This window comes from Callospermophilus lateralis, chromosome 2 (genome assembly GCF_048772815.1).
Source record: "Callospermophilus lateralis isolate mCalLat2 chromosome 2, mCalLat2.hap1, whole genome shotgun sequence".
Classification (NCBI taxonomy): domain Eukaryota; kingdom Metazoa; phylum Chordata; class Mammalia; order Rodentia; family Sciuridae; genus Callospermophilus; species Callospermophilus lateralis.
In genome coordinates, this window is record NC_135306.1 from 206,248,366 (window position 1) to 206,268,675 (window position 20,310).

At 36.4% G+C, this 20,310-nt stretch overlaps 1 protein-coding gene and 1 non-coding gene across 8 annotated transcripts in view; both read left to right on the forward strand.

Moving 5' to 3' along the window:
• Kdm2a (lysine demethylase 2A) overlaps window positions 1-20,310 on the forward strand; it is a 111,250-nt gene that overhangs the window by 40,190 nt on the left and 50,750 nt on the right. For 5 of the 7 annotated variants that reach the window (XM_076847670.2, XM_076847664.2, XM_076847665.2 and 2 more), the window contains 3 exons: window positions 16,569-16,707; window positions 17,574-17,652; window positions 18,256-18,302. In XM_076847670.2, the coding sequence (XP_076703785.1) occupies window positions 16,578-16,707; window positions 17,574-17,652; window positions 18,256-18,302 (256 nt within the window). In that variant the 5' untranslated portion in view covers window positions 16,569-16,577. Of the gene's footprint in view, window positions 1-15,085; window positions 15,155-16,568; window positions 16,708-17,573; window positions 17,653-18,255; window positions 18,303-20,310 lie in introns of all 7 variants that reach the window. The other 2 variants (XM_076847668.2, XM_076847669.2) reach the window with 1 other exon arrangement.
• On the forward strand, window positions 4,931-5,035 carry LOC143393300 (small nucleolar RNA U13). Its single transcript, XR_013090594.1, has one exon. It is a non-coding gene; the product is annotated as a small nucleolar RNA U13 (small nucleolar RNA).

The window sequence follows — 20,310 nt, forward strand, 5'->3', positions numbered from 1 at the left end:
GCTAGTTTAAATTAAGATGTAATGATGATAATGAGGTACACATTGAATCTTGAAGACTTGATACAAAAAAAATATATATATATATATACATACACATATATATATATATGGCTAAGGTTGTAGCTCAGTGGTAGAGAGCTTGCCTAGCATGTGTGAAGCACTGGGTTCATTCTCAGCACCACATATAAAATAAAGGTACATGAACAACTAAAAAAGTATTTAAAAGAAATAGCCCACTAAGTTTTTATACTTATGATGATATGGTATCGATTACATTTTAAATAATTTATAGGGTTTTCTCCTGTTCTCAAAAGTTTAATAGTTTCACAATTTATGTTTAGGTCTGTAATCCATTTTGAATTAGTTTTTCTGAATATTTTATGGTCATTGTTTCAATTTATTTATATGCTTTGTGCAAATGTCTAGTTTTTCCAACACCGTTTGTTGAAAAGACTATCCTTTTTATATTCAATTAATTGCCTCTGGTCTTTCAAATATCAGTTGATTATGTTTGTGTGGATGACACTGTCCTATAAAATGCCCCTCATGCCTGCCAGGCATGGTGGTGCATGCATGTAATCCCAGCAGCTCAGGAGGCTGAGGCAGGAGGATTGTGAGTTCAGAGCCGGCCTCAGCAATTTAGCGAGGCCCTAAGCAACTCAGTGAGACCCTGTCTATAAGTAAAATATGAAAAGGGGTTGGAGATGTGGTTCAGTGGTAAAGTGTCCCTGGGTTCAATCCCTGATTACCCGCCTCTACTCCAAAATGCTCTACATATTGTATTTCTCTGTTTCTTCATTGTGTAGTTGTTGTTGTTTGGTAGTATTGGGGATTGAGCCCAGGGGTCATTCTACACTGACCTATATCTCCAGCACTTTTTATTTTTTGAGACAAGGTCTCACTGAGTTGCCTAAGTCTTTTGAACTTGTGACCTCTTTCCTCAGTCTCCTGAGTCGCTGGAATTACAGGTATATACCATCACATCTGACCGTTATGTAGTTTGTTTTTCTAAAAAGTTTCCTTGTAAACTGGAAGTTGGGTTTAATGAGAAAAGGTGTAAAAGAAAGATTTTACTCTCACAGAATTTGCCTTTTTTTTTTTGGTACCAGTTAATTGAACTCAGGGGCCCTTAACTACAGCCACTTCTCAGCCCTTTTTTGTATTTTATTTAGAGACAGGGTCTTGCTGAGTTGCTTTGGTCCTTGATAATTTGCCGAGGCTGGCTTTGAACTCACAATCCTCCTGCTACAGCCTCCCGGGCCTCTGAGATTACAAGCATGTACCATTGCGCCCGGTTTAGAACTTGACCTTTTTCACTTCAAAGTTCATTAAGTAGTTGGAATTGGTCTATTCTTGGAAGGGAGAAATAGTTGCAGTTAGAGTATGTTAATATCAGAAAAAGAGGATCTATGGGGGAAAAAATTCCAGTGAATGCGGTTTTAGTATGGGATGATGAAAAAGTTTTGGAGACAACAGTGGTGATGGTTATTTTACTTGTATGGTTATCACACATACAAAGTGTATGTTGCTGTGATGTATCACTGAATTTAGCCCTGCCTCCCTGCCTTCTCTGATAATTCATCCAGCTTCCTTTTGGCTTATTTGGACTCTTTGGTAAAGGAACTTTGAAACAAAGTTCTACAGTTCAGTCTTGGTTGAGTAAAAGTGGCAATGATGTTATATTTCAGCCATTGATACCATTAGAATTATTCTTTGTAGCCTCTCAGGGAGACTATTGTTGAAAACTCTGGATGTCCTGAATTTTGCTCAGGGTGAAGATTGAGCTGCTGGTGAGAACAGGCTTTGCCTTTCATGATGTGTGGTTTCCATTTGTTGCAGTTAGCCAGAGGCAGGCCTTCTTTGCCCAGATAGTAAGAATTCTACAGCTTGATCCATTTTCCAAATGCTGCTTTTACACAAGGAATTCTATAAGTTCAGGATAAGGACAGTAATCATAATGCCAGAAGGAAAATGACTGTTAATCAGTTTGCTGTGAAGTCAGGCCCTTCACTTAGGAAACATACCTCAGATTAATAGCAAGAGCTCTGTTCAGAGGAAAGAAAAGAGCACCTTTATTTGTGACTAACAAGAGTTCAGATGACCTCTCTACCTGCCTTTTTGTCTGCCTTGACTATGGACAGATTTGTGGTAAAAAAGACTTTTATGATGACTGTGCTAAAAGCATGATACTGTAAAGTGAACTGTGACTTTGCTGAATTTATAAAATTATATCCACTTGAAACCTTTAATTATCTTCAATCTAATATATCACAAATACTTAGTCTACAGATTTTTAGGTTGTGTGTGTATAGCCTTTGCATAGGCAGTAGACTAGGGAAATTAGTATATTGTAGTGCATCGTTTTTCAGAATTTTTGATTACTGTGTAGTGGGAAATACATTTCATATTGTGGTCTAGAGCTATACAACTAGATATAATTAGTTGTAACAAAAATTTTCAGGGAATGGTACTTACAATTAATGAGCTTCATAAAATTTCATCTCTATGATTATATATTTGGTGTGGAGAGATTTAAAGACAATGGAATCTTTTTTTTAATATTTATTTTTTGGTGGTACACAATACCTTTATTTTGTTTATTTATTTTATGTGGTGCTGAGGATCAACCCCAGGGCCTCACACATGCTAGGCGAGCGCTCTACCGTTGATAAAATAAATAAAATATTGTGTTCAATTACAACTAAAAAATAATTTTTTTTTTCCAAAAAGTTCCTTCCAAATCGTGTGGAATTGGAATCATATTAGAGGCCTATCACTTGGGATGGTGGAAGATAAAATCTTATCTCATGTTAAATGACATTTGAGAATAGGTATATGACATAGACCTTGTCTCAAGCCATATAAACCATTCTTTTTGGGAAAAGATTATCTAATCCAATGTTGATTCATATTCAGAACCATAGTTGGTAATATTTTTTTTAAAATGCATGGCTGCTTTAATCTTTTATTTCATTTGTCTTCATACAACCCTGTACAGTGGCGTCTGTTATCACTAATTACATTACTCATGTACAGTGAGAGGCTGAACCAGGATTTGAACTCCAGAAACCAAGTCCAGACCCTGTTACAGGGCCTCCCTTTTCATTTATAAGGCCAAGTTTGCAAAGTATTTGTACATTAAAAAAATACAAGTACTTATATTCTCATTTAAACTTCATAACTATCCTGTGCATTAGGGGTGAAATTCTTGATATTTTCACACACAAAAAAATGAAGGTTAGGGAATTTAGGCCCAAGTGGCAATACCTAGACACACACCCATTTCTGACTCTAATTATCTTGTTGTCGTTATGTAGTTTTATTAAACATAATAAAGAGAGGGGTATGCCTAAAGTGGATATTTTATTTATAGGAATTTTAACTTGATTGAAATGATTTGATGATATGACAGTTCAGGTCTGTAGAAACTTAGCCCTAAGATGCAGACTAAGTCACCTGATGACTAAGATGATTAACTAAGTCATCGTTCCTGGTGACTTAGGCATAGTTGTTTTTATTAACGTTTCCTTTTTAATTGTGTGGGTCAGTTTGCCATTCTTACACCAGTGTTCTTAGGTAAATTCACAAACGAAAACAGAGTTTTCTGCTTTAACTTTGGTTGGTACAGATGGGGTAACTACATGCTTAGAAGAGGTCTTGTCAGAACTTTAATGTAGTGGTGGGAGAGTGAAGAATGTGTTTATGGGGAGTATTTTAAAATACCAGCTCTTAATCTAAAGCTTTTATTCCTAGATATGAAATTTCATAAATCTGAAGTTTGACTATTTGAAAAGAGGTCATATGTTGATTAAGAGATTGGCCTTTTTGAATCAAAACATTAATCACAGATCCAGAGAAGGGTCCTGGAGGAAATCAACCTGATGAGGACTGTGGCAATTGGTGCATTTACATTATATCTTCAGGTTTCAGATGACTGTTTAAACTCACTTAAAGACCTAGACACAGCATGTGTGAATCATTTCATGGTTTATGTTATTTACTGAGCAAATATCTAGAGGTAGTGACTGTTTTCAGGACAAGCTGTCCTTTCAGGCCATAGTTCCTTTTTTGGTGGCTGGCAAAAAAAAAAAAAAAAGGAAAGTCATTCATATTTTTCCTTTATCTTCAAGGTAAACTTGTAGGGGCTTATTCTTTTTCCATAAGTTGTTTTTGTGTAACAAATATATCCTTAACTTTTTTTTTTTTTATTTTTTAGTTGTTGATGGACCTTATTTTACTTATTTGTATATGGTGCTGAGAATCGAACCCAGTGCCTCATGCATGCTAGGCAAGCGTGCTACCACTGAGCCACAACCCCAACCCCTATCCTTAACTTTTAGAAACTAAATTGGCACGGCCTGTACCATGTATCATATGACTTTCAGCTACATCAATTACAGAAAATGATGAAAGTGCTCGCTTCGGCAGCACATATACTGAAATTGGAACTATACAGAAAATGATGAAAAATGTAGGCATTATATTGTTTGTGTTCTGGGTGTCTGTTGCTATAGAAATAAATCAAGCCGGGTAAGGTGACACAGGCCTGTAATCCCAGCGGCTCAGAAGGCTGAGGCAGGAGGATTGCAAGTTCAAAGCCAGTCTCAGCAAAGATGAGGTGCTGAGCAACTCTGTGAGACCCTGTCTCTAAATAAAATACAAAATAGGACTGGTACATGGCTCAGTGGTTGAGTACCCCAGAGTTCAGTCCCCAGTACCCACCCCCCCCCAAAAAAAAAAAAAGAAAAAGAAAAAGAAATCAGGAGGTAACCAAAAGCGTATAGGGAGTATTTGAATCTCACTGGATGTTTCATCAGAAACATCAGAAAATAAAGTTAAGAAATTGATTGACTTGAAAACTGAGTATTTCTGAGTTACTGTGGTTTTCCAATTTTTTGTGTAGGGGTGATTTTTAAAGATTATTTCTTAGATCCTTCAGTTCGTAAGCACGATGATGATTGGGTGTTCATGCTATCGTGTGAGATGTGCCTCCCTCAAAACCTTGTTACAACATCGGCACATTACCTGTATGACGTGAGGGGGAAAAATTATTTCTTGGTGATCTCAGGCCTTTTAAAATTCTCTTTTCTGGTAGGTATGGTGGTACACACATGTAATCCCAACTTCCTAGAAGGCTGAGGCAGGAAGATTGGAACTTTAAGGCCAGCCTCATCAATTTAGTAAGATCTTGTCTCAAAAAATAAAAGGACTGGGATAACTCAGTGGTAGAGTGTCTGCCATGCAGAAGGCCCTGATTTTGAGTCCCTAGCACAGGGGGCTGGAGGGATCCCCTTTTCTATTCTAGAAGGTAAATAATGAGAAAAGCAGATATTTTATTTTCTTTGGGGTTATGATTTCATTTAGTGCAGGCTAATTTTTATGTCATATATTAAGAATGCTAAATTTTAAAACTGTTCTAGTGCTATAGAAAAGAAGTGAAATTTTCAAAGAATGGGGCAGCAGAAGATAGAGTGAAGTTTCACATCTTTATTTTACATTTACTCAAGAAATGTGTGTCCAAGATTGCTTAAACATTGACAAATGTTGTTAATTTCCAGATTCTCTGCCCCTTTATACCCCTGTTTTTTTTGTTTTTTGTTTTTTGTTTTTTTTCTTGGTATTGGGGATTCAGTGCAGAGGCACTTTACCACTGAGCTATATACCTAGCCCTTTCTATTTTTTGTTTTGAGACAGAGTCTTGCCAGGTTGCTTAGGGCCTCAGCCTCCCAAGTCACTGACATTACAGACATGTGCCACCACATTGGTTCTTTGGTGGTTCGACTAGATTACTTTTGGAGGATAAACCTCATGCACGTTTACATATTAATAGGAAGTTTAACATTGTAAGAACTGCATTTGTCACTATCCAAGATGACGGGTTTCTGGGAAAACAAGGAATGATTTTTTTTTAATTTTTTGGTACCAGGGATTGAATGCAGGGGTGCTTAATCACTGAGCCACATCCCCAGCCCTTTATATATATATATATATATATATATATATATATATATATTTTTTTTTTTTTTTTTTTTAAAGAGAGAGAATTTTTTTTTTAATATTTACTTTTTAGTTTTCGGCGGACACAACATATTTGTATGTGGTGCTGAGGATCGAACCCGGGCCGCACGCATGCCAGGCGAGCGCGCTACCGCTTGAGCCACATCCCCAGCCCTCAGCCCTTTTTATATTTTGAGTCAGGGTCTTGCTAAGTTGTTTAGGGCCTCGCTAAGTTGCTAAAGCTGGCTTTGAACTCAGGATCCTTCTACCTCAGCCTTCTGAGCCACTGGGATTACTGGCCTGTGCTACTGTGCCCAGCAAGAATGTACTTTAGTTAGAACATCTGAACTAGGATTACTTCTGTTTATGTATATATGTTCATTTAAAAAAAATTTTTTTTTTTTTTGTAGTAGTGGGGGCATGGATCCAGGGCTTTGCACATGGTAGGCAAGTGCTCTACCACTGAGCTACATTAGCAGTTCTTTTAATTTTATTTTGAGACAGGATTTTACTGAGTTATTCAGACTGTACTACAACTTTCAATCTTTCTGCCTCAGCTTCCTTAGTAACTGAGATCATAGGTTTGTACCACCATACCCAACCTCAGATTACTTCTCTTTAGGATGAAGTTAAGATGTATGTCTTTTTTTATCTGAATTTCAGAGGGTAGTTTTACTTCTTAGCCACAGAACTCTGTACAGAACTGTGGTGATATAATGGTTAAATATGCAGCAAGTACACTGAACAACAGTTTATTATACCAAGTGGTAGGAAGAAAAGCAGGCAGTGTTGGTCAAAGAGATTCAGCACTCTCATTTCTCTGCCATTCTGTTTTGTGGAGGGCATATTTGTGGTGAGGTTGAGTATATCCTGACTTTGAGAGAATTTTAGGGTCATTCTGCATATGATAGCTGTTTGACATTAATTCTGAGGAGAACTTTCAGGGAAAGTTCATTTTGTTTTATGTATTCCTCTTTTGTTGATCATTCTGCTTTCTGAGCATGTGTCTGTTTCTGTCTCTCTCTCTCTCACCAGAAGAGATAGGTGTGTATATGCTCTTGCCAGATTCTGCAAAAGATGCCTTTCTTTCTTTCTTTTTTTTTTTTTTTTTTGTTTGTTTGTTTGTTTATTTTTGGTACCAGGGGTGCTTAACCACTGAACCACATATCCAGCCTATTTTGTATTTTATTTAGAGACAGGGTTTTGCTGAGTTGCTTAGATCCTCACTAAATTGCTGAGATTAACTTTAATAAAGCTCACGTTCCTCCTGCCTCAGCCTCCCAAAATTCTGGGAGGTGTACCATCATGCCTGGCTCCTTTTATGGATTACACTGTTTTGTTGTTGAAACTACTGTGATGTCCTCATGTTTTTCATTTATGGAAAGTGTGTTATGTATTACAGATCTCTGAAAAAATCAATCTAACTTGTTCCAGAAGATATTTGAAGATTGACTTGGGCTGAACTTTGAGTGAAACAAATTCAAGTTTTTCCAGCCATGTCAATCAAACGTAGTAGACTTTCTTTGTAAGATATAAAGGAGTTATATTAAGCTGGGATTGGCAGTGCACACCTATAATCCCATGGTGTCTGGAGGCTGAGGCGGGAGGATTTCAAGTTTGAGGCTAGCATGGGTAATTTAGTGAGGCTCTAAGCAACTTTTTGAGACCTTGTCTCAAAATAAAAAACAAAAAGGGGGCTAGGGATGAGGCTCAGTGGTAAGGCACCGGTGAGTTTTTAAATCTCCAGTACCAAAACCAAAGAAAACCCAATTAGGTTAAAATTCTATATGTGGTCTTCTTTTATCCCTGTGTTCAAGTTTCTTGTCTTTCTTTTTTTTAAGGGGCAAAAGATAATAACTTGGGCCCAAGGTTTGGTCATTGTAATTATAGGCTGAGTCTTACTATTTTTTGTGCCACCATAGCCCTTCTCATTAAAATCCTGCTTTCTGAGCATGTCTCATGAGGTGTAATGAAATGTTCAAATTTCGTAAACATTTTGATAACATTTTAATAACATTTTATTTCAGAAGTGTTTTATATTTCTATCTGTATATACATGTATATTTTATTTAAAAGGAAATACTGAGAGATATAGTAGGGGTAGGAAAACCTCCACAAAGTTTGAAGAGATCACTGCTACAAGAGGAGCAATAGTGTGTGTCAACCCCCTCCCGCCCCCGCCTGCCCCCCACCTGCTTTTTTGGAGACAGGATCTCCCTGACTGGCCTTAAGTTGGCAATCCAGTCCTCTTGCCTCATCCTCCTGAGTAGATGGGATTATAGGTGTGACCAGCTGTAGAGAGCAATAGTCTTTATACATAGTTGCTGGTATTAAGTAAGTGTTCCATAAAGTTATATTAAATGAATAAACATCTTTTCTAGTGTCATTTATGTGGAGTCTTTGGCATTTCCTCTATGTTAATTTTAATACTATATTTATTTGTCTTTCTTCCCCTACTGGCCTGTGATCTTCTATAGAGTTAATACTATGCCTTTTGGGCTGGGTTTGTAGCTCAGTGGCAGAGCGCTTGCCTAGCATGCATGAGGCACTGGGTTTGATCCTCACCACCATATAAAAATAAATAAAATAAAGGTATTGTGTCCATCTACAACTAAAAGAAAAAATGACTATGCCTTTTTATCTTTGTATACTGAGAATCTGGCTATTATTTCATATTCTGTGTAACCTTTTTGTATGAATAAATGTATTCAGATAAATACATGAGACTGGTACAGAGGGAAATAGACAGTGATCAACACATACCCGCCCCAAAGTGTGATCTTGCAAAGAAATTGAAAATAATCACATTTTAAAATTTAATTGCTTGTTTGAATAGTATGCATTTATTTGGAGTGAGAACTTAGCTTCTTTCTTTATAGTAGATACTGCATATTAAATAGATAAATGTATATTAAAGCTATGAAGTAAGGATTTGGTATATGTTGCAAATATTCATATTTAATCTATACAACTTCACAGTTTTACAAAATGCCCTAAGCTTTTTTTTTTTTTTTTTTTAAAGCAGGAGCTCACAGGTGAGACATAAAGATCTAGTTGTTACTTGGCTTCTTGTCGTCATCTACCAGCAAGAAAAAAACTTTTTTCTTTCATGCAGTGGGGTAAAATTAGAATTTTAAATTTCTTTGTAGAAATAGGAGATGAAGAAATTAATCTTAATAAAAAATATTGGTAGTTTCATCATTGAAGAAGATGTATAATAAAGTGTCACTCTGACTATAAATATCTTCATGAGAATAAGAACAGATTTTCATAGTATACATATAATAAATGTACTGAGTGCAAAGTACTTTTGAGATATAGAAAGGTACCTTGTCCTAACAGGTAATATTTTTATTTTAGTCGAATAGGGAATAATCAGTATAATAATTTGTGAAGTAAAAGCTAGAATTAGAAATCAGGGGGCTGGGGATGTGGCTCAAGCAGTAGTGCGCTCGCCTGGCATGCGTGCGGTCCAGGTTCGATCCTCAGCACCACATACAAACAAAGATATTGTGTCCGCCGAAAACTAAAAATAAATATTAAAACAAAATTCTTAAAAAAAAAAAGAAAGAAATCAGGAATGGTAGAATATTAAATAAAAGTGGCATAAACAACTAGAAATATAATGTATCTTAGCAAATATAAGAAACCTCCCACTCTGCGGAAGAGGCTTTGCTAATTATCTATTTACCAAGCATGATTTTCTTACTTAAAGACAGTCTTCTTTGGGGCTGGGGTTGTGGCTCAGCAGTAGAGCACTTACTTCACATGTGCCAGACCATGGGTTCGATCTCAGTACCACATAAAAATAGTGAAATAAAGGTCTCGTGCCCAACTACAACTAAAAAATAAATATTAAAAAAAAAAAAAGTCTCTTTTGTTGCAAACTCATTCCACCGCTTTACTTTCTGTCTCTGCCAGAACCATTTCAGCTGTCTGAAGTCTCCTTTGACAGTTTCTTCCAGCTGCCTCAAGCTACTGATTTGGCTGAAGTTTTGTTCCCACACAATTTCAGGAGCATATAGAGCTGCATGGTTAGGGCTGTCAGCTCCAGAACCAAAGTGCCTGGGTTTTAACCCCAGCCACTCTAGTTCTTAAGCCATACCAGTTATTTTGTAAGTTGGGTAGTTACTACTTCTGTCCTTCATTTTCCTTGTTTGTAGAGAGGATAATATATCATGTAGATATTGGATTTAAATGTGACAATACATGCATGGTGCTTTTTAAAAAAATTTTTTTAAGTTGTAGATGAACACAGTATCTTTATTTATTTTTATGTGGTGCTGAGGATTGAACCAGTGCCCCCACATGTGCCAGGCAAGCGCTCTACCACTGAGCCCCAGCTCCAGCCAGTATGGGGTTTGTGGTAAGCACTCAGACATTAGCTGCTGTCATTACTTTGCCCTGGCATCATTGTTCACTTTTCTGATTAAAAGACGAGCAGACTTTTTCATATTTTACATTACTACTTCTCTTGACTCCTTTGGGCCTATTTGGGAATAGAAACACTTAAATTCTCCAAAAGAACTGACTTTTAACATCTGGTTGATTTTTTTTTTTTTTTTTTTTGGAGGGGGTGGGTGGGTGGGGTGGGTGGGGAGGTATCAGGGATTGAACCCTGGAGTGCTTAACCACTGAACTACATCTACATTTTATTTTGAGACAGCATCTCACTTAAGTTGCTTAGGGCTTCAATTGCTGAGGCTGAATTTTTGAACTTTTGATCCTCCTGCCTTAGTCTCCAGAGTGTTGGGATTATAGGTGTATACACTGGGTCCAGCTCCACCTGGTTGATAGTTGAGGTATATAGGAGTTTGTTTAATTTTGGAGGGTGTTGGGTGTTGTGGAGGAAGATGTGGAAGCCTTTAGACAGCTTACTGCCTACCACCAAGCTCCTTCCTTCTCTATCACTCAGCTTCTGGCATAGGCCTATTTTTTTTGGTACTGGGGATTGAACCCAGGGCCTTGTGCATGCAAGGCAAGCACTCTACCAACTGAGCTATATCCCTGCCTCCTGTGTTGTTTTGTTTTTTTTTTGAGAAACATATATTTGGGTGGCCCAATTTTTTTTTTTTTTAAATTTTATTGGTTATTGATGGGCCTTTATTTATTTATATGTGGTGCTAAGACTCAAACCCAGTGTCTCACACATGCTAGGCAAGCACTCCACCACTGAGCCACAACCTCAGCCTGCGGTTGCCCATTTTTTAATTTGATTTGTTTGTTCTGTTGTTTTTGTAAGAATTCTTTAAATATTCTGGATATTAACCCTTTAGTAGATAAATGATTTGAAAATATTTCTTCCATTCTGTGGTTTGTGTTTTTAATCTCTTGAGTGTCCTTTGCACAAAAGTTTTTAATTTTGTTGAAATATAATTTATCTATTTGATTTTTCTTTTGTTGCCTGTGCTTTTGGTTTCATGTCCGAAGAAATCTGACCAAATTTAGTGTCAATTTTCCTTTTTTTTTTAATATATATATATTTTTTGTTAGGTGGACACAATATTTTATTTTTATGTGGTGCTGAGGATCGAACCCAGTGCCTCACAAATGCGAGGTGAAAGCTCTCCCTCTGAGCCACAATCCCAGTCCCCCTCTAAGAATTATACAGTTTTGGTTTTTATGTCTCAATCCATTGTGAGAGTTTTTGTTTTGTTTTTGTTTTGCATGTGACATAAAGTAAGGTGTTCCAACTTCATTGTTGGATATCCAGTTTTCCCAACATTCTGCATAAAAAATGTATTTAATCTTAATTTAAATCTAATAGCCACAAATCACTAGAAGCTACCATATTGGGCTGCATAGATCTAGATGACCATATATTACTTCTTCAATGTGTTAGTGTGGTGAATTAGATCACTAGATGTAATGGAAATTCTCAGAATTAACAAATTGCTTTTGCATTCCTGGCGCATAATATTAGTTAATGAAATACTGTTTTGTTTTATTCCCTGTTCCCCTTCACAGAAAATTAACTAAAATGACTATGGGAATCATTTAGAAAAATATTGTAGTTTCTCAAAAAATATTCTTGAACAGTGGCTTTTTTTATTGGTCCACATCAAACCTTTTTTCATTATATATGCTTTTCACAAACATATCCATTATGCTATCTTATTTTTTAACATATTGTTAATTATTATTTTTTTAAAATACATTTTTTAGTTGTAGATGGACACAGTACCTTTATTTTATTTATTTATGTGGTGCTGAGGTTTGAACCCAGTGCCTCATACATGTAGGTAAGTGCTCTACCACTGAGCCACAGCCCCAATCCAATAATTATTATTTTTTTATTGATACAATTTATATGTCAAAAAATTTACCGCCCCCCCTTTTTTTGAATACCGTGGATTGAATTCAGGGACACTTGACCCTATGAGCCACATCCCCAGCCTTTTTTATTTAGAGACAGGGTCTCACTGAGTTGCTTAGCACCTTGCTTTTTGCTGAGATTGGCTTTGAACTTGCCATTCTCCTGTCTCAGCCTCCCAAGTTGCTGGGATTACACGTGTGTGCCATTGCGCCTGGCTTACCCTTTTAAAATTTATAATTCAGCAGTATTTTTAGTATGTTCACAAAGTTGTGCAAACATCAGTTACCAGTATCTAATTTCAGAACTCTTTTTGTTATCCAGATAAACCCAGAACACATTAGCAGTTATTGCCCATCTTCTGTCCACCCAGCTGCTGACAACCACTAATGTACTTTATGTCTCTATAGATTTGCTTGTTTTGTAGATTTCATCTGAACAGAATTATAATGTGGTCTTTAGTGACTGACTTTTTTTCACTTGTTATATTTTTCAGTTAATAGCATTTATCAGTAATTAACTCCTTTTTATTGTTAAACAATATTGCATTGTATAGATATACTGTGCTTTATTTATCCATTCTTCATTTGATGGATCTTTTGGTTGTTTCTACTTCATGGCTACTCTGAATAATGTTGCTATCTCTAATGTTGCTCTAAGAGCTGAGAATGGTAGTATAGGCCTATAGTCCCAGCCCAAGAGGCTAATGTGGGAGGATTCCTTTAACTCATGAATTTGAGACTAATCTGGGCTATGTGGTAAGATGCTGTCTTTTTTTTTTTTTTTTTTTAAAGAAAAAAAAAAAAGGCCAGGTATGGTGGTACTTGCCTATAATCCCAGCTACTCAGGAGGCTGAGGAAGGAGAAGCACAAGTTTGAGGCCATCCTGGATAATGCAGCAAGACCCTGTTAAGGGCTGGAGGTATAGTTAAGTGGTAGAGCATTCCTGGGGCTTCAGTCTTAAAGGGTCAGGGAGGAAAGTTGCTATGTACAAGTTTTTGTGTGAGTCTGTTTTCATTCTCTTGGGTAAATAGATGCTTGGGAGTAGAATTACTATGTCATAAAGTAATTTTATGTTTAATCATTTGAGAAACTGCCAGTGTTTTCCAAAAGGCTACAGTGCTATTTTAATCCTCACTAACACTTAATATTTGACTGATGGGTTGGAAGTGATATCTCACTGTGGGGTTTCTTTTCTTTTTTTAAAGGTACTGGGGTTGGAACTCAGGGTCACTTTACCACTGAGATACATGCTCAGACCTTCTTATTTTTTATTTTGAGACAAGGTCTCATTGAGGTCTTGAGGGTCTCACTGAGTTGCCAGAGCTGACCTCAAATTCAACCTCTGCTTCCTAAATCACTGGGACAATTGGTGTGTAGCTACCACGCCCAACACCTGGATCTTTGTTGTTTTGGATTTTCATTTCCCTAATGACTAGTGATGTTAAACGAATGACTAAGTGTTTTAGTCGGCATTTTTACTGCTGTGACCAAAAGACCTGACAAGAACCATTGCAGAGGAGGAAAAGTTTATTTGGCCCTCATGGTTTCAGAAGTCTTAGTCCATAGATGGTTCACTTTATATCTCTGTGCCTGAGATGAGGCAAAAATCATGGCAGAGGATGTGGAAGAGAAAAACAGCTCAGAACTTGGCAGAGACAAAATACCCAAAAGGCACGCCCTCAGTGACCCACCTCCTCCAGCCACACCCTATCTGCCAGCAGTTATCACCAGGTTAATCCATACCAGTGGATTATTAAGGCATCAATTAGACTAAGACTTTCATAACCTAATCATTTTACCTCTCACCATACGACATCACATATCCAAACCATAATACTAATAAATTGATTATTGATTTTCAGGAATACAACTTACTGTTAGCATTGAAAAATTCAAATTACTTTTGAAAGAAAATTTGGTTGAAATAGATTTCCATATTCAGTTTGTGCCTGTTACCTACTGAGATGCTCAGTTCAGCTAGGGTTAGCAACTATGGGAAGTCAGTAATTTCTCTTTAAGTCTGCCTAAAATCACTGTATGAAAAGCACCTGGAATAGAAGCTCAGAGCACACCAGTAAGTCAGTTGGAATTATTAGTGACGTGGGAGGAGATTGGTGGCTAATTTACTTAATGTTCAAGTGACCTTGCCTTTGGAGTTTCACCTATAGCAGAGATTGTTATGGCATACTGATCTCCAGTGTTATTGTGAGAATTGGTTATGTTTTTTTAAGGCACTTAATGGAATAGGTCTTAGAAGTTTAAATTAATTTAGGGAGATAGGAAAAAACTTCCCCTTATCCTTGACAGTGTTAAAACTGACACAGTGTTTACATTGTCACTGATTTCCCTGGTTGGAACAGTCAAAAAGAAATTAAAAATATAGTCATATTTTTTAAATTATCTTTAAGAAATAGGAATGGCTTGACTGGAGCAGGAGGCTTCCTTATATCCTTATACTCTGTGTACTTAAAATTGCAAATCTTTTATGTACAGGAAAATAAAAGCATGTGAAAAGATAGGATGGGGAAACTTTGTGCTTGTGTGTTAAAAATTTTGAGATAATAGCACAATTGTTTCTTTTTTTTTTTTTTTTTGGTAGGCCTAGGAAAGGGTGAGGTTTGAAAATATGACAGGATTATTTTGTTGTTAAAAAGTGCAAGCGAGTGCTTTCTAAAAGTGACTATTTTGGAAACAAAACTACACTTATTATAGTTTTGTATTGTACCTTTATTCTATGAGATACTTGGAACTCATCTCTGGAACTTCTTTTCAGTCATATGTAGGAAACAAGGCAAGGGAAGAACCGGATGATGTCTTTAAGTAAATGAACAAACACCTCCATGTAAGAAACACATCATTGAATGCCTCTAATAGAAATGCACCTAAATATTTTGAATAATGATGGTATTTTTAGAGCAAGTGAAAGTTAGCTAAAGTTGAGTCTTTTGGACTTTGAACTGTGATTTATGGCAACCAAAGTACCAAGGAAGGCTTTTACCAAATATGGAAAAGATATCCTTGGAGTGTTTCTACCTAAAAGTGATAAATTGAATTTTGTAGTCCTGGCACATAACAAATTTACTTTCCTTTAATTTTTATTTTTATGGCTTAATTCTGCCCTTTCAGACTTTTTCATTTCTTATTAATTTATTTATTTACTTATTTATTTATTCGTTCATTTGTTTGTTTATGGAAGGTGATCACCATTTCACACCTTTAAAATAATTATCTGGCTGGATGCGGTGGCTCACACCTGTAATCCCAAGTGGTTCAGGAGGCTGTGGCAGGAGGATTGTGCGTTCAAAACCAGCCTCAGCCCTCGTTTTTCTTTTTATTATTATTATTATTTTTTTTTTAGTTGTGGATGGACCCAATATCTTTATTTATTTATTTTTATGTGGTGCGAGGATGGAACCCAGAGCCTGACACATGCTAGGCATAATTGTAGCCCCCTTTTTCTTTTTGCTACTTGAGATTAAACCCAGGGGTGCTTAACCACTGGGCCATATTCCCAGTCCTTTTTATTTTTTGAGACAAGATTTTGCTAGGTTGCTAAGGCTGGCTTTGAATTTAAGATCCTCCTGCCTTAGCTTTCTAAGTGGCTGGTACTACAGGTGTGTGCCACCGTGCCCACCTATGGATGTAAATTTCTCCACACACCAAAACTTGTTATTGCCCAAATTTTGGTGGTAGCTATCCTGGCAAGTATGTAGTATCTCATTATGGTTTTGATTTGCAACTCTGTAATGATTAATGATATTGAGCAGCTTTTTAGGTATTTTCCTTGAAGATGTATTATCTTTTAATACTAATAATCATCTGCTGTTTAGCACGCTGTTGTTTAGATTATCTCGGATAAAAGAGTTTGTGATCTATTCAGATGTTTTAGTCTATTCTTGAGGTTGTTTCACAAAGTTAATCTTAGGTATACCTCTCCTCTATGAAAATAATTATATTTTGTATCTTCACTTGAATGTCTATAAAGATCGTTTATCTCCACTTTGATAAGCCATGGTAGACAAATAAAATATTTAGGAGATCCTATTTGGTTGTTTTCACTGTGAATGTAAATATCTAGGCTTAAAGAGTTAGCAGAGGTAAAATTCACAGGTAGGGAACCCAGTGGCTCATTAAAACTTTGTTATACATTCTGTGTATTCTGAGAACATCAGCTGATCTTGAGTTGAGAGAAGAGATTTATAAGAGATGGGCCTAAAAAAGTGCGTGATTTTATCCTTATGTCCCTTCTTTCCCAGCGTGGTACCATGAGACGACGCTATGAAGATGATGGCATTTCAGATGATGAAATTGAAGGGAAACGAACTTTTGACTTGGAAGAGAAACTCCACACCAATAAATATAATGCCAATTTTGTTACTTTTATGGAGGGAAAAGGTCAGTATCAATTTGATTCAGAGCTGTAACCCCTTGATGTAGGAAGGCATAGAATCTGAGAACTTGATGTGGGAAGGCATAGAATCTGAGTTTAACATCCTGAAACTGAAATATTACCTATTGATGCTACGTATTTATTTTCTTTCTTTTATATAGTGCCACTTGTATGCATCCTCTGTCCCATTTTTATATTCTTGAGTTGTTCTCTGATATATTAGAAGTAGTCTTTTATTGGGATAGGAGTATTTTTGGAATTTCTAAAGGCTTTTTCTTCCTCCCATCCCTTGGATTGTGTTTAATTAAAAATAGTACAATAGGGCCAGGATTGTGGCTCAGCGGTAGAGTGCTTGCCTAGCAGGTGTGAGGCACTGGGTTTGATTCCTGGTACCACATAAAAATAAAAAAACAAATACAAGAAAGGTATTGTGTCCATCCACAAGTAAAAAATAAGAAGTTTTAAAAAGTAGTGCAATAAAACTTCTTTTATGTATATAACCACATCACTGAAGCCAAGGAATTCCACATGTGTCACATAGCTTTGATTCTTAACAAACTGACAAGAATGTTAAATGCATATCATTTTTTGGCTAAGAGACAGGGTGATGAAAATTCCTACTTAGGATTTATGAGACAACTCTGTTGCTTAAATTCTGAACTTCTTATGGAGATACAAATTTAGCAAACTTCTCAAGCCTGGCTTCTCAGGGTGTTTTCCCTACTTCTGAAGAGATGCTTCTTAGTAACAAGTGTTTATTTATTAACAGAGTACAACTGTATGCGCAAAATAATCTATACCTTACTACTTAGATCCTTTTATCTTTCTAACTGTACTTGTTTTTCTAATAATGTTTTTTCTGCGATGACAGATTTTAATGTAGAGTATATCCAGCGAGGTGGCTTGAGAGACCCTCTGATTTTCAAAAATTCTGATGGACTTGGAATAAAGTAAGTATTCTGGGTCTTGCTGGATATGATTATGAAATGGCCTTTCCTCAGGGCTATAGGCAATGGCAGTATTGAGAACCCAGAACATTAGGTAATTGAAAATAATTTCTCACTTATTTTAAAAAAGTACATGTTTTTGTTATACAAATGATTCGTGTTATAGGTAAATAAATGAAAAAGTATAGATGAGCTAAAAAGAAAAGAAATTTAAATCTCTTGAAGTATACCATTCTTAAATAATCATTGCTCATTTGTTGGATATTTTTCTGTGTAAGAATGTAAATACATAATCATTTATAAAGTTAGGCATGGTGATACATGCCTGTAATCCCAGTGATTGAGGCAGTAGGACTGCAAGCTCAAGGCCAGCCTCAGCAATTTAGTGAGACCCTGTTGCTGGGATGTGGCTCAGTGGTAGAGTTCCTCTGGGGTCAATCCCCATGGAGGGAACCATAATAAGTAATTTTTTTTTAAGACATTATACCTAAATATGTCCTAAAGATTGATGTGTCTGATTGGGGAGTTCTCAGTACTTTAAGAAAATCTCAAATTGACTAGAGAAGTTGTATTTTCCATTTATACTTACTAGTGTTTGTTTCATAGGATGCCAGATCCAGACTTCACTGTGAATGATGTCAAAATGTGTGTTGGTAAGTATCAAGCTTTTGGCCTCTGAATCTTTGAGCTTAAAGTCATGGGAATATTGAAATATTTACTTGATTAGAAACTACTTGAGTTATAAAAGTTTTCTTTTTTGATACTCATTAGGCATAGAACCTTTGAATCTTGATCCTTTTCCTACCTACCATCTTTATTCTCACTCTCTCTAAGGAGACTGTTTTTCAGGGCATCATACCCAGGAACTCAAAACTTGTACCTTTGAGCCAAGAAACAAGCTACATTGATATCTATGATTCTTTATCCTTATCCTTAAAGTAGTAGATACATTTCTTAGAAATTCAAACCAATGCTACATTTGGTAACTTGTCTAATACTTGAAATTTTGTGAACTGAGAAGTAGATACGTTAAAATTTCTTCTCAGTGATTTAATTAAAGCCAGTCCTTAATTTGATTTATATTTTATTGTATTTAAAAGGCTGGGGATATAGCTCAGTTGGTAGAGTGCTTGCCCAGCAGGAACAAGCCCCTGGATTCAATTCCCAGCACCACCAAAAAAAAAAAAAAGATCCAAAAAATTTAGGAAAAGAAAGCAAATTTTTACAATCTAATTAAAGAAGAAAACTTCCCGGAGTCAGTAAAGGTTCAGCTTAGTTTTCTACAGACAACTGGTTTATTGTGGCCCTAAGATACTTCAGTGATCCTAGTAGTTCAGGAATGGTAATTTTTCCATACATGATAAGACAGTAAAGTGACATAAAGTCTTCTAGAAATGTTTTCAACAAGATACGAGGCAAAAGGAGTTTTCGGGGGCTGTTTTCTTTTAACCCTTCAACTCTTACACTTTGTCCGTTGAACTGAAACTCCAGTGCCATTCTTTGCTTTAGAAATTAAGTATTGGGCTGGGGATGTGGCTCAAGCGGTAGCGCCCTCGCCTGGCGTGCATGCGGCCCAGGTTTGATCCTCAGCACCACATACAAACAAAGATGTTGTGTCCACCGAAAACTAAAAATAAATAAATATTAAAAGAAATTGTTTACTATTAAAAAAAAAAAAGAAATTAAGTATTGCAGTACTATCTCATGGCCACTTGAGGGCCCTTGTTAGACTGCTGAATAAAAACTCCTCTGTTATCTAAGAGTGAAAGTCATATCCTAGGTAGAGAAAGGTTCTCTGATCCCTGTATTATTCATCCTTTCACTGTTTGTGTGTTAAATTCTAGCCACTTGCTTTTCACCATGTATCCAAGTATCTAACATAGCTCCTGGAGTGTAGTAGTAAGTGCTCAGGAAATCTATTGAATAATTAAAATGCACAGCTTTCTTTCAGGAGGACTTAGATAACCTACTTGAATACTTACAAATCCATCATTTCACTTCTTTTCTTTCTTTTTTTTTTTTAACTTTTATTTTTTTTACGTGTAGATGGACACAACACAATGCCCTCATTTTTATGTGGTGCTGAGGATTGAACCCGGGTCCCTCCCATGCTAGGCGAACACCTCACTTCTTTTCTTGATGAATGTACAGGACAATAATTTCCTGGACCCATGAGGTAGTTGATAACCATAGCTTTTTTCTTTTGGTTAGACATTATTAGTTTAAATAATAAGGTAGGACATCTACAAAGGTAATTGTGGACTACAGATGACCTCATGAGAACTATTTGTGTTAACTTGTTAGAAATACAGACTCCAGGGGCTGTGGCTGTGGCTCAGTGGTAGAATGCTTGCCTCGTACAGGTGAGGCATTGGGTTCGATCCTCAGCACCACTTTAAAGAAAGAAAGAGAGAGAGAGAGAGAGAAAGAAATTGTGTTCATTTACAACTAAAAAAGTATTTTAAAAAAAATACAGACTCCAAGAGGAGATTCTGGGATGGTGGTAAGAACTTTGCTTCCCACCCAGACAGTAATTGTACTGGCAGAATTTGTCCACTATAACTTTTTTGGAGCTGCAGTTCATTGAAGGCTTACAACATCCAGGATAAGACTTGGATGGTAATAGGTAGTAAATTTCGAGTTGTAGCACAATAGCAGACA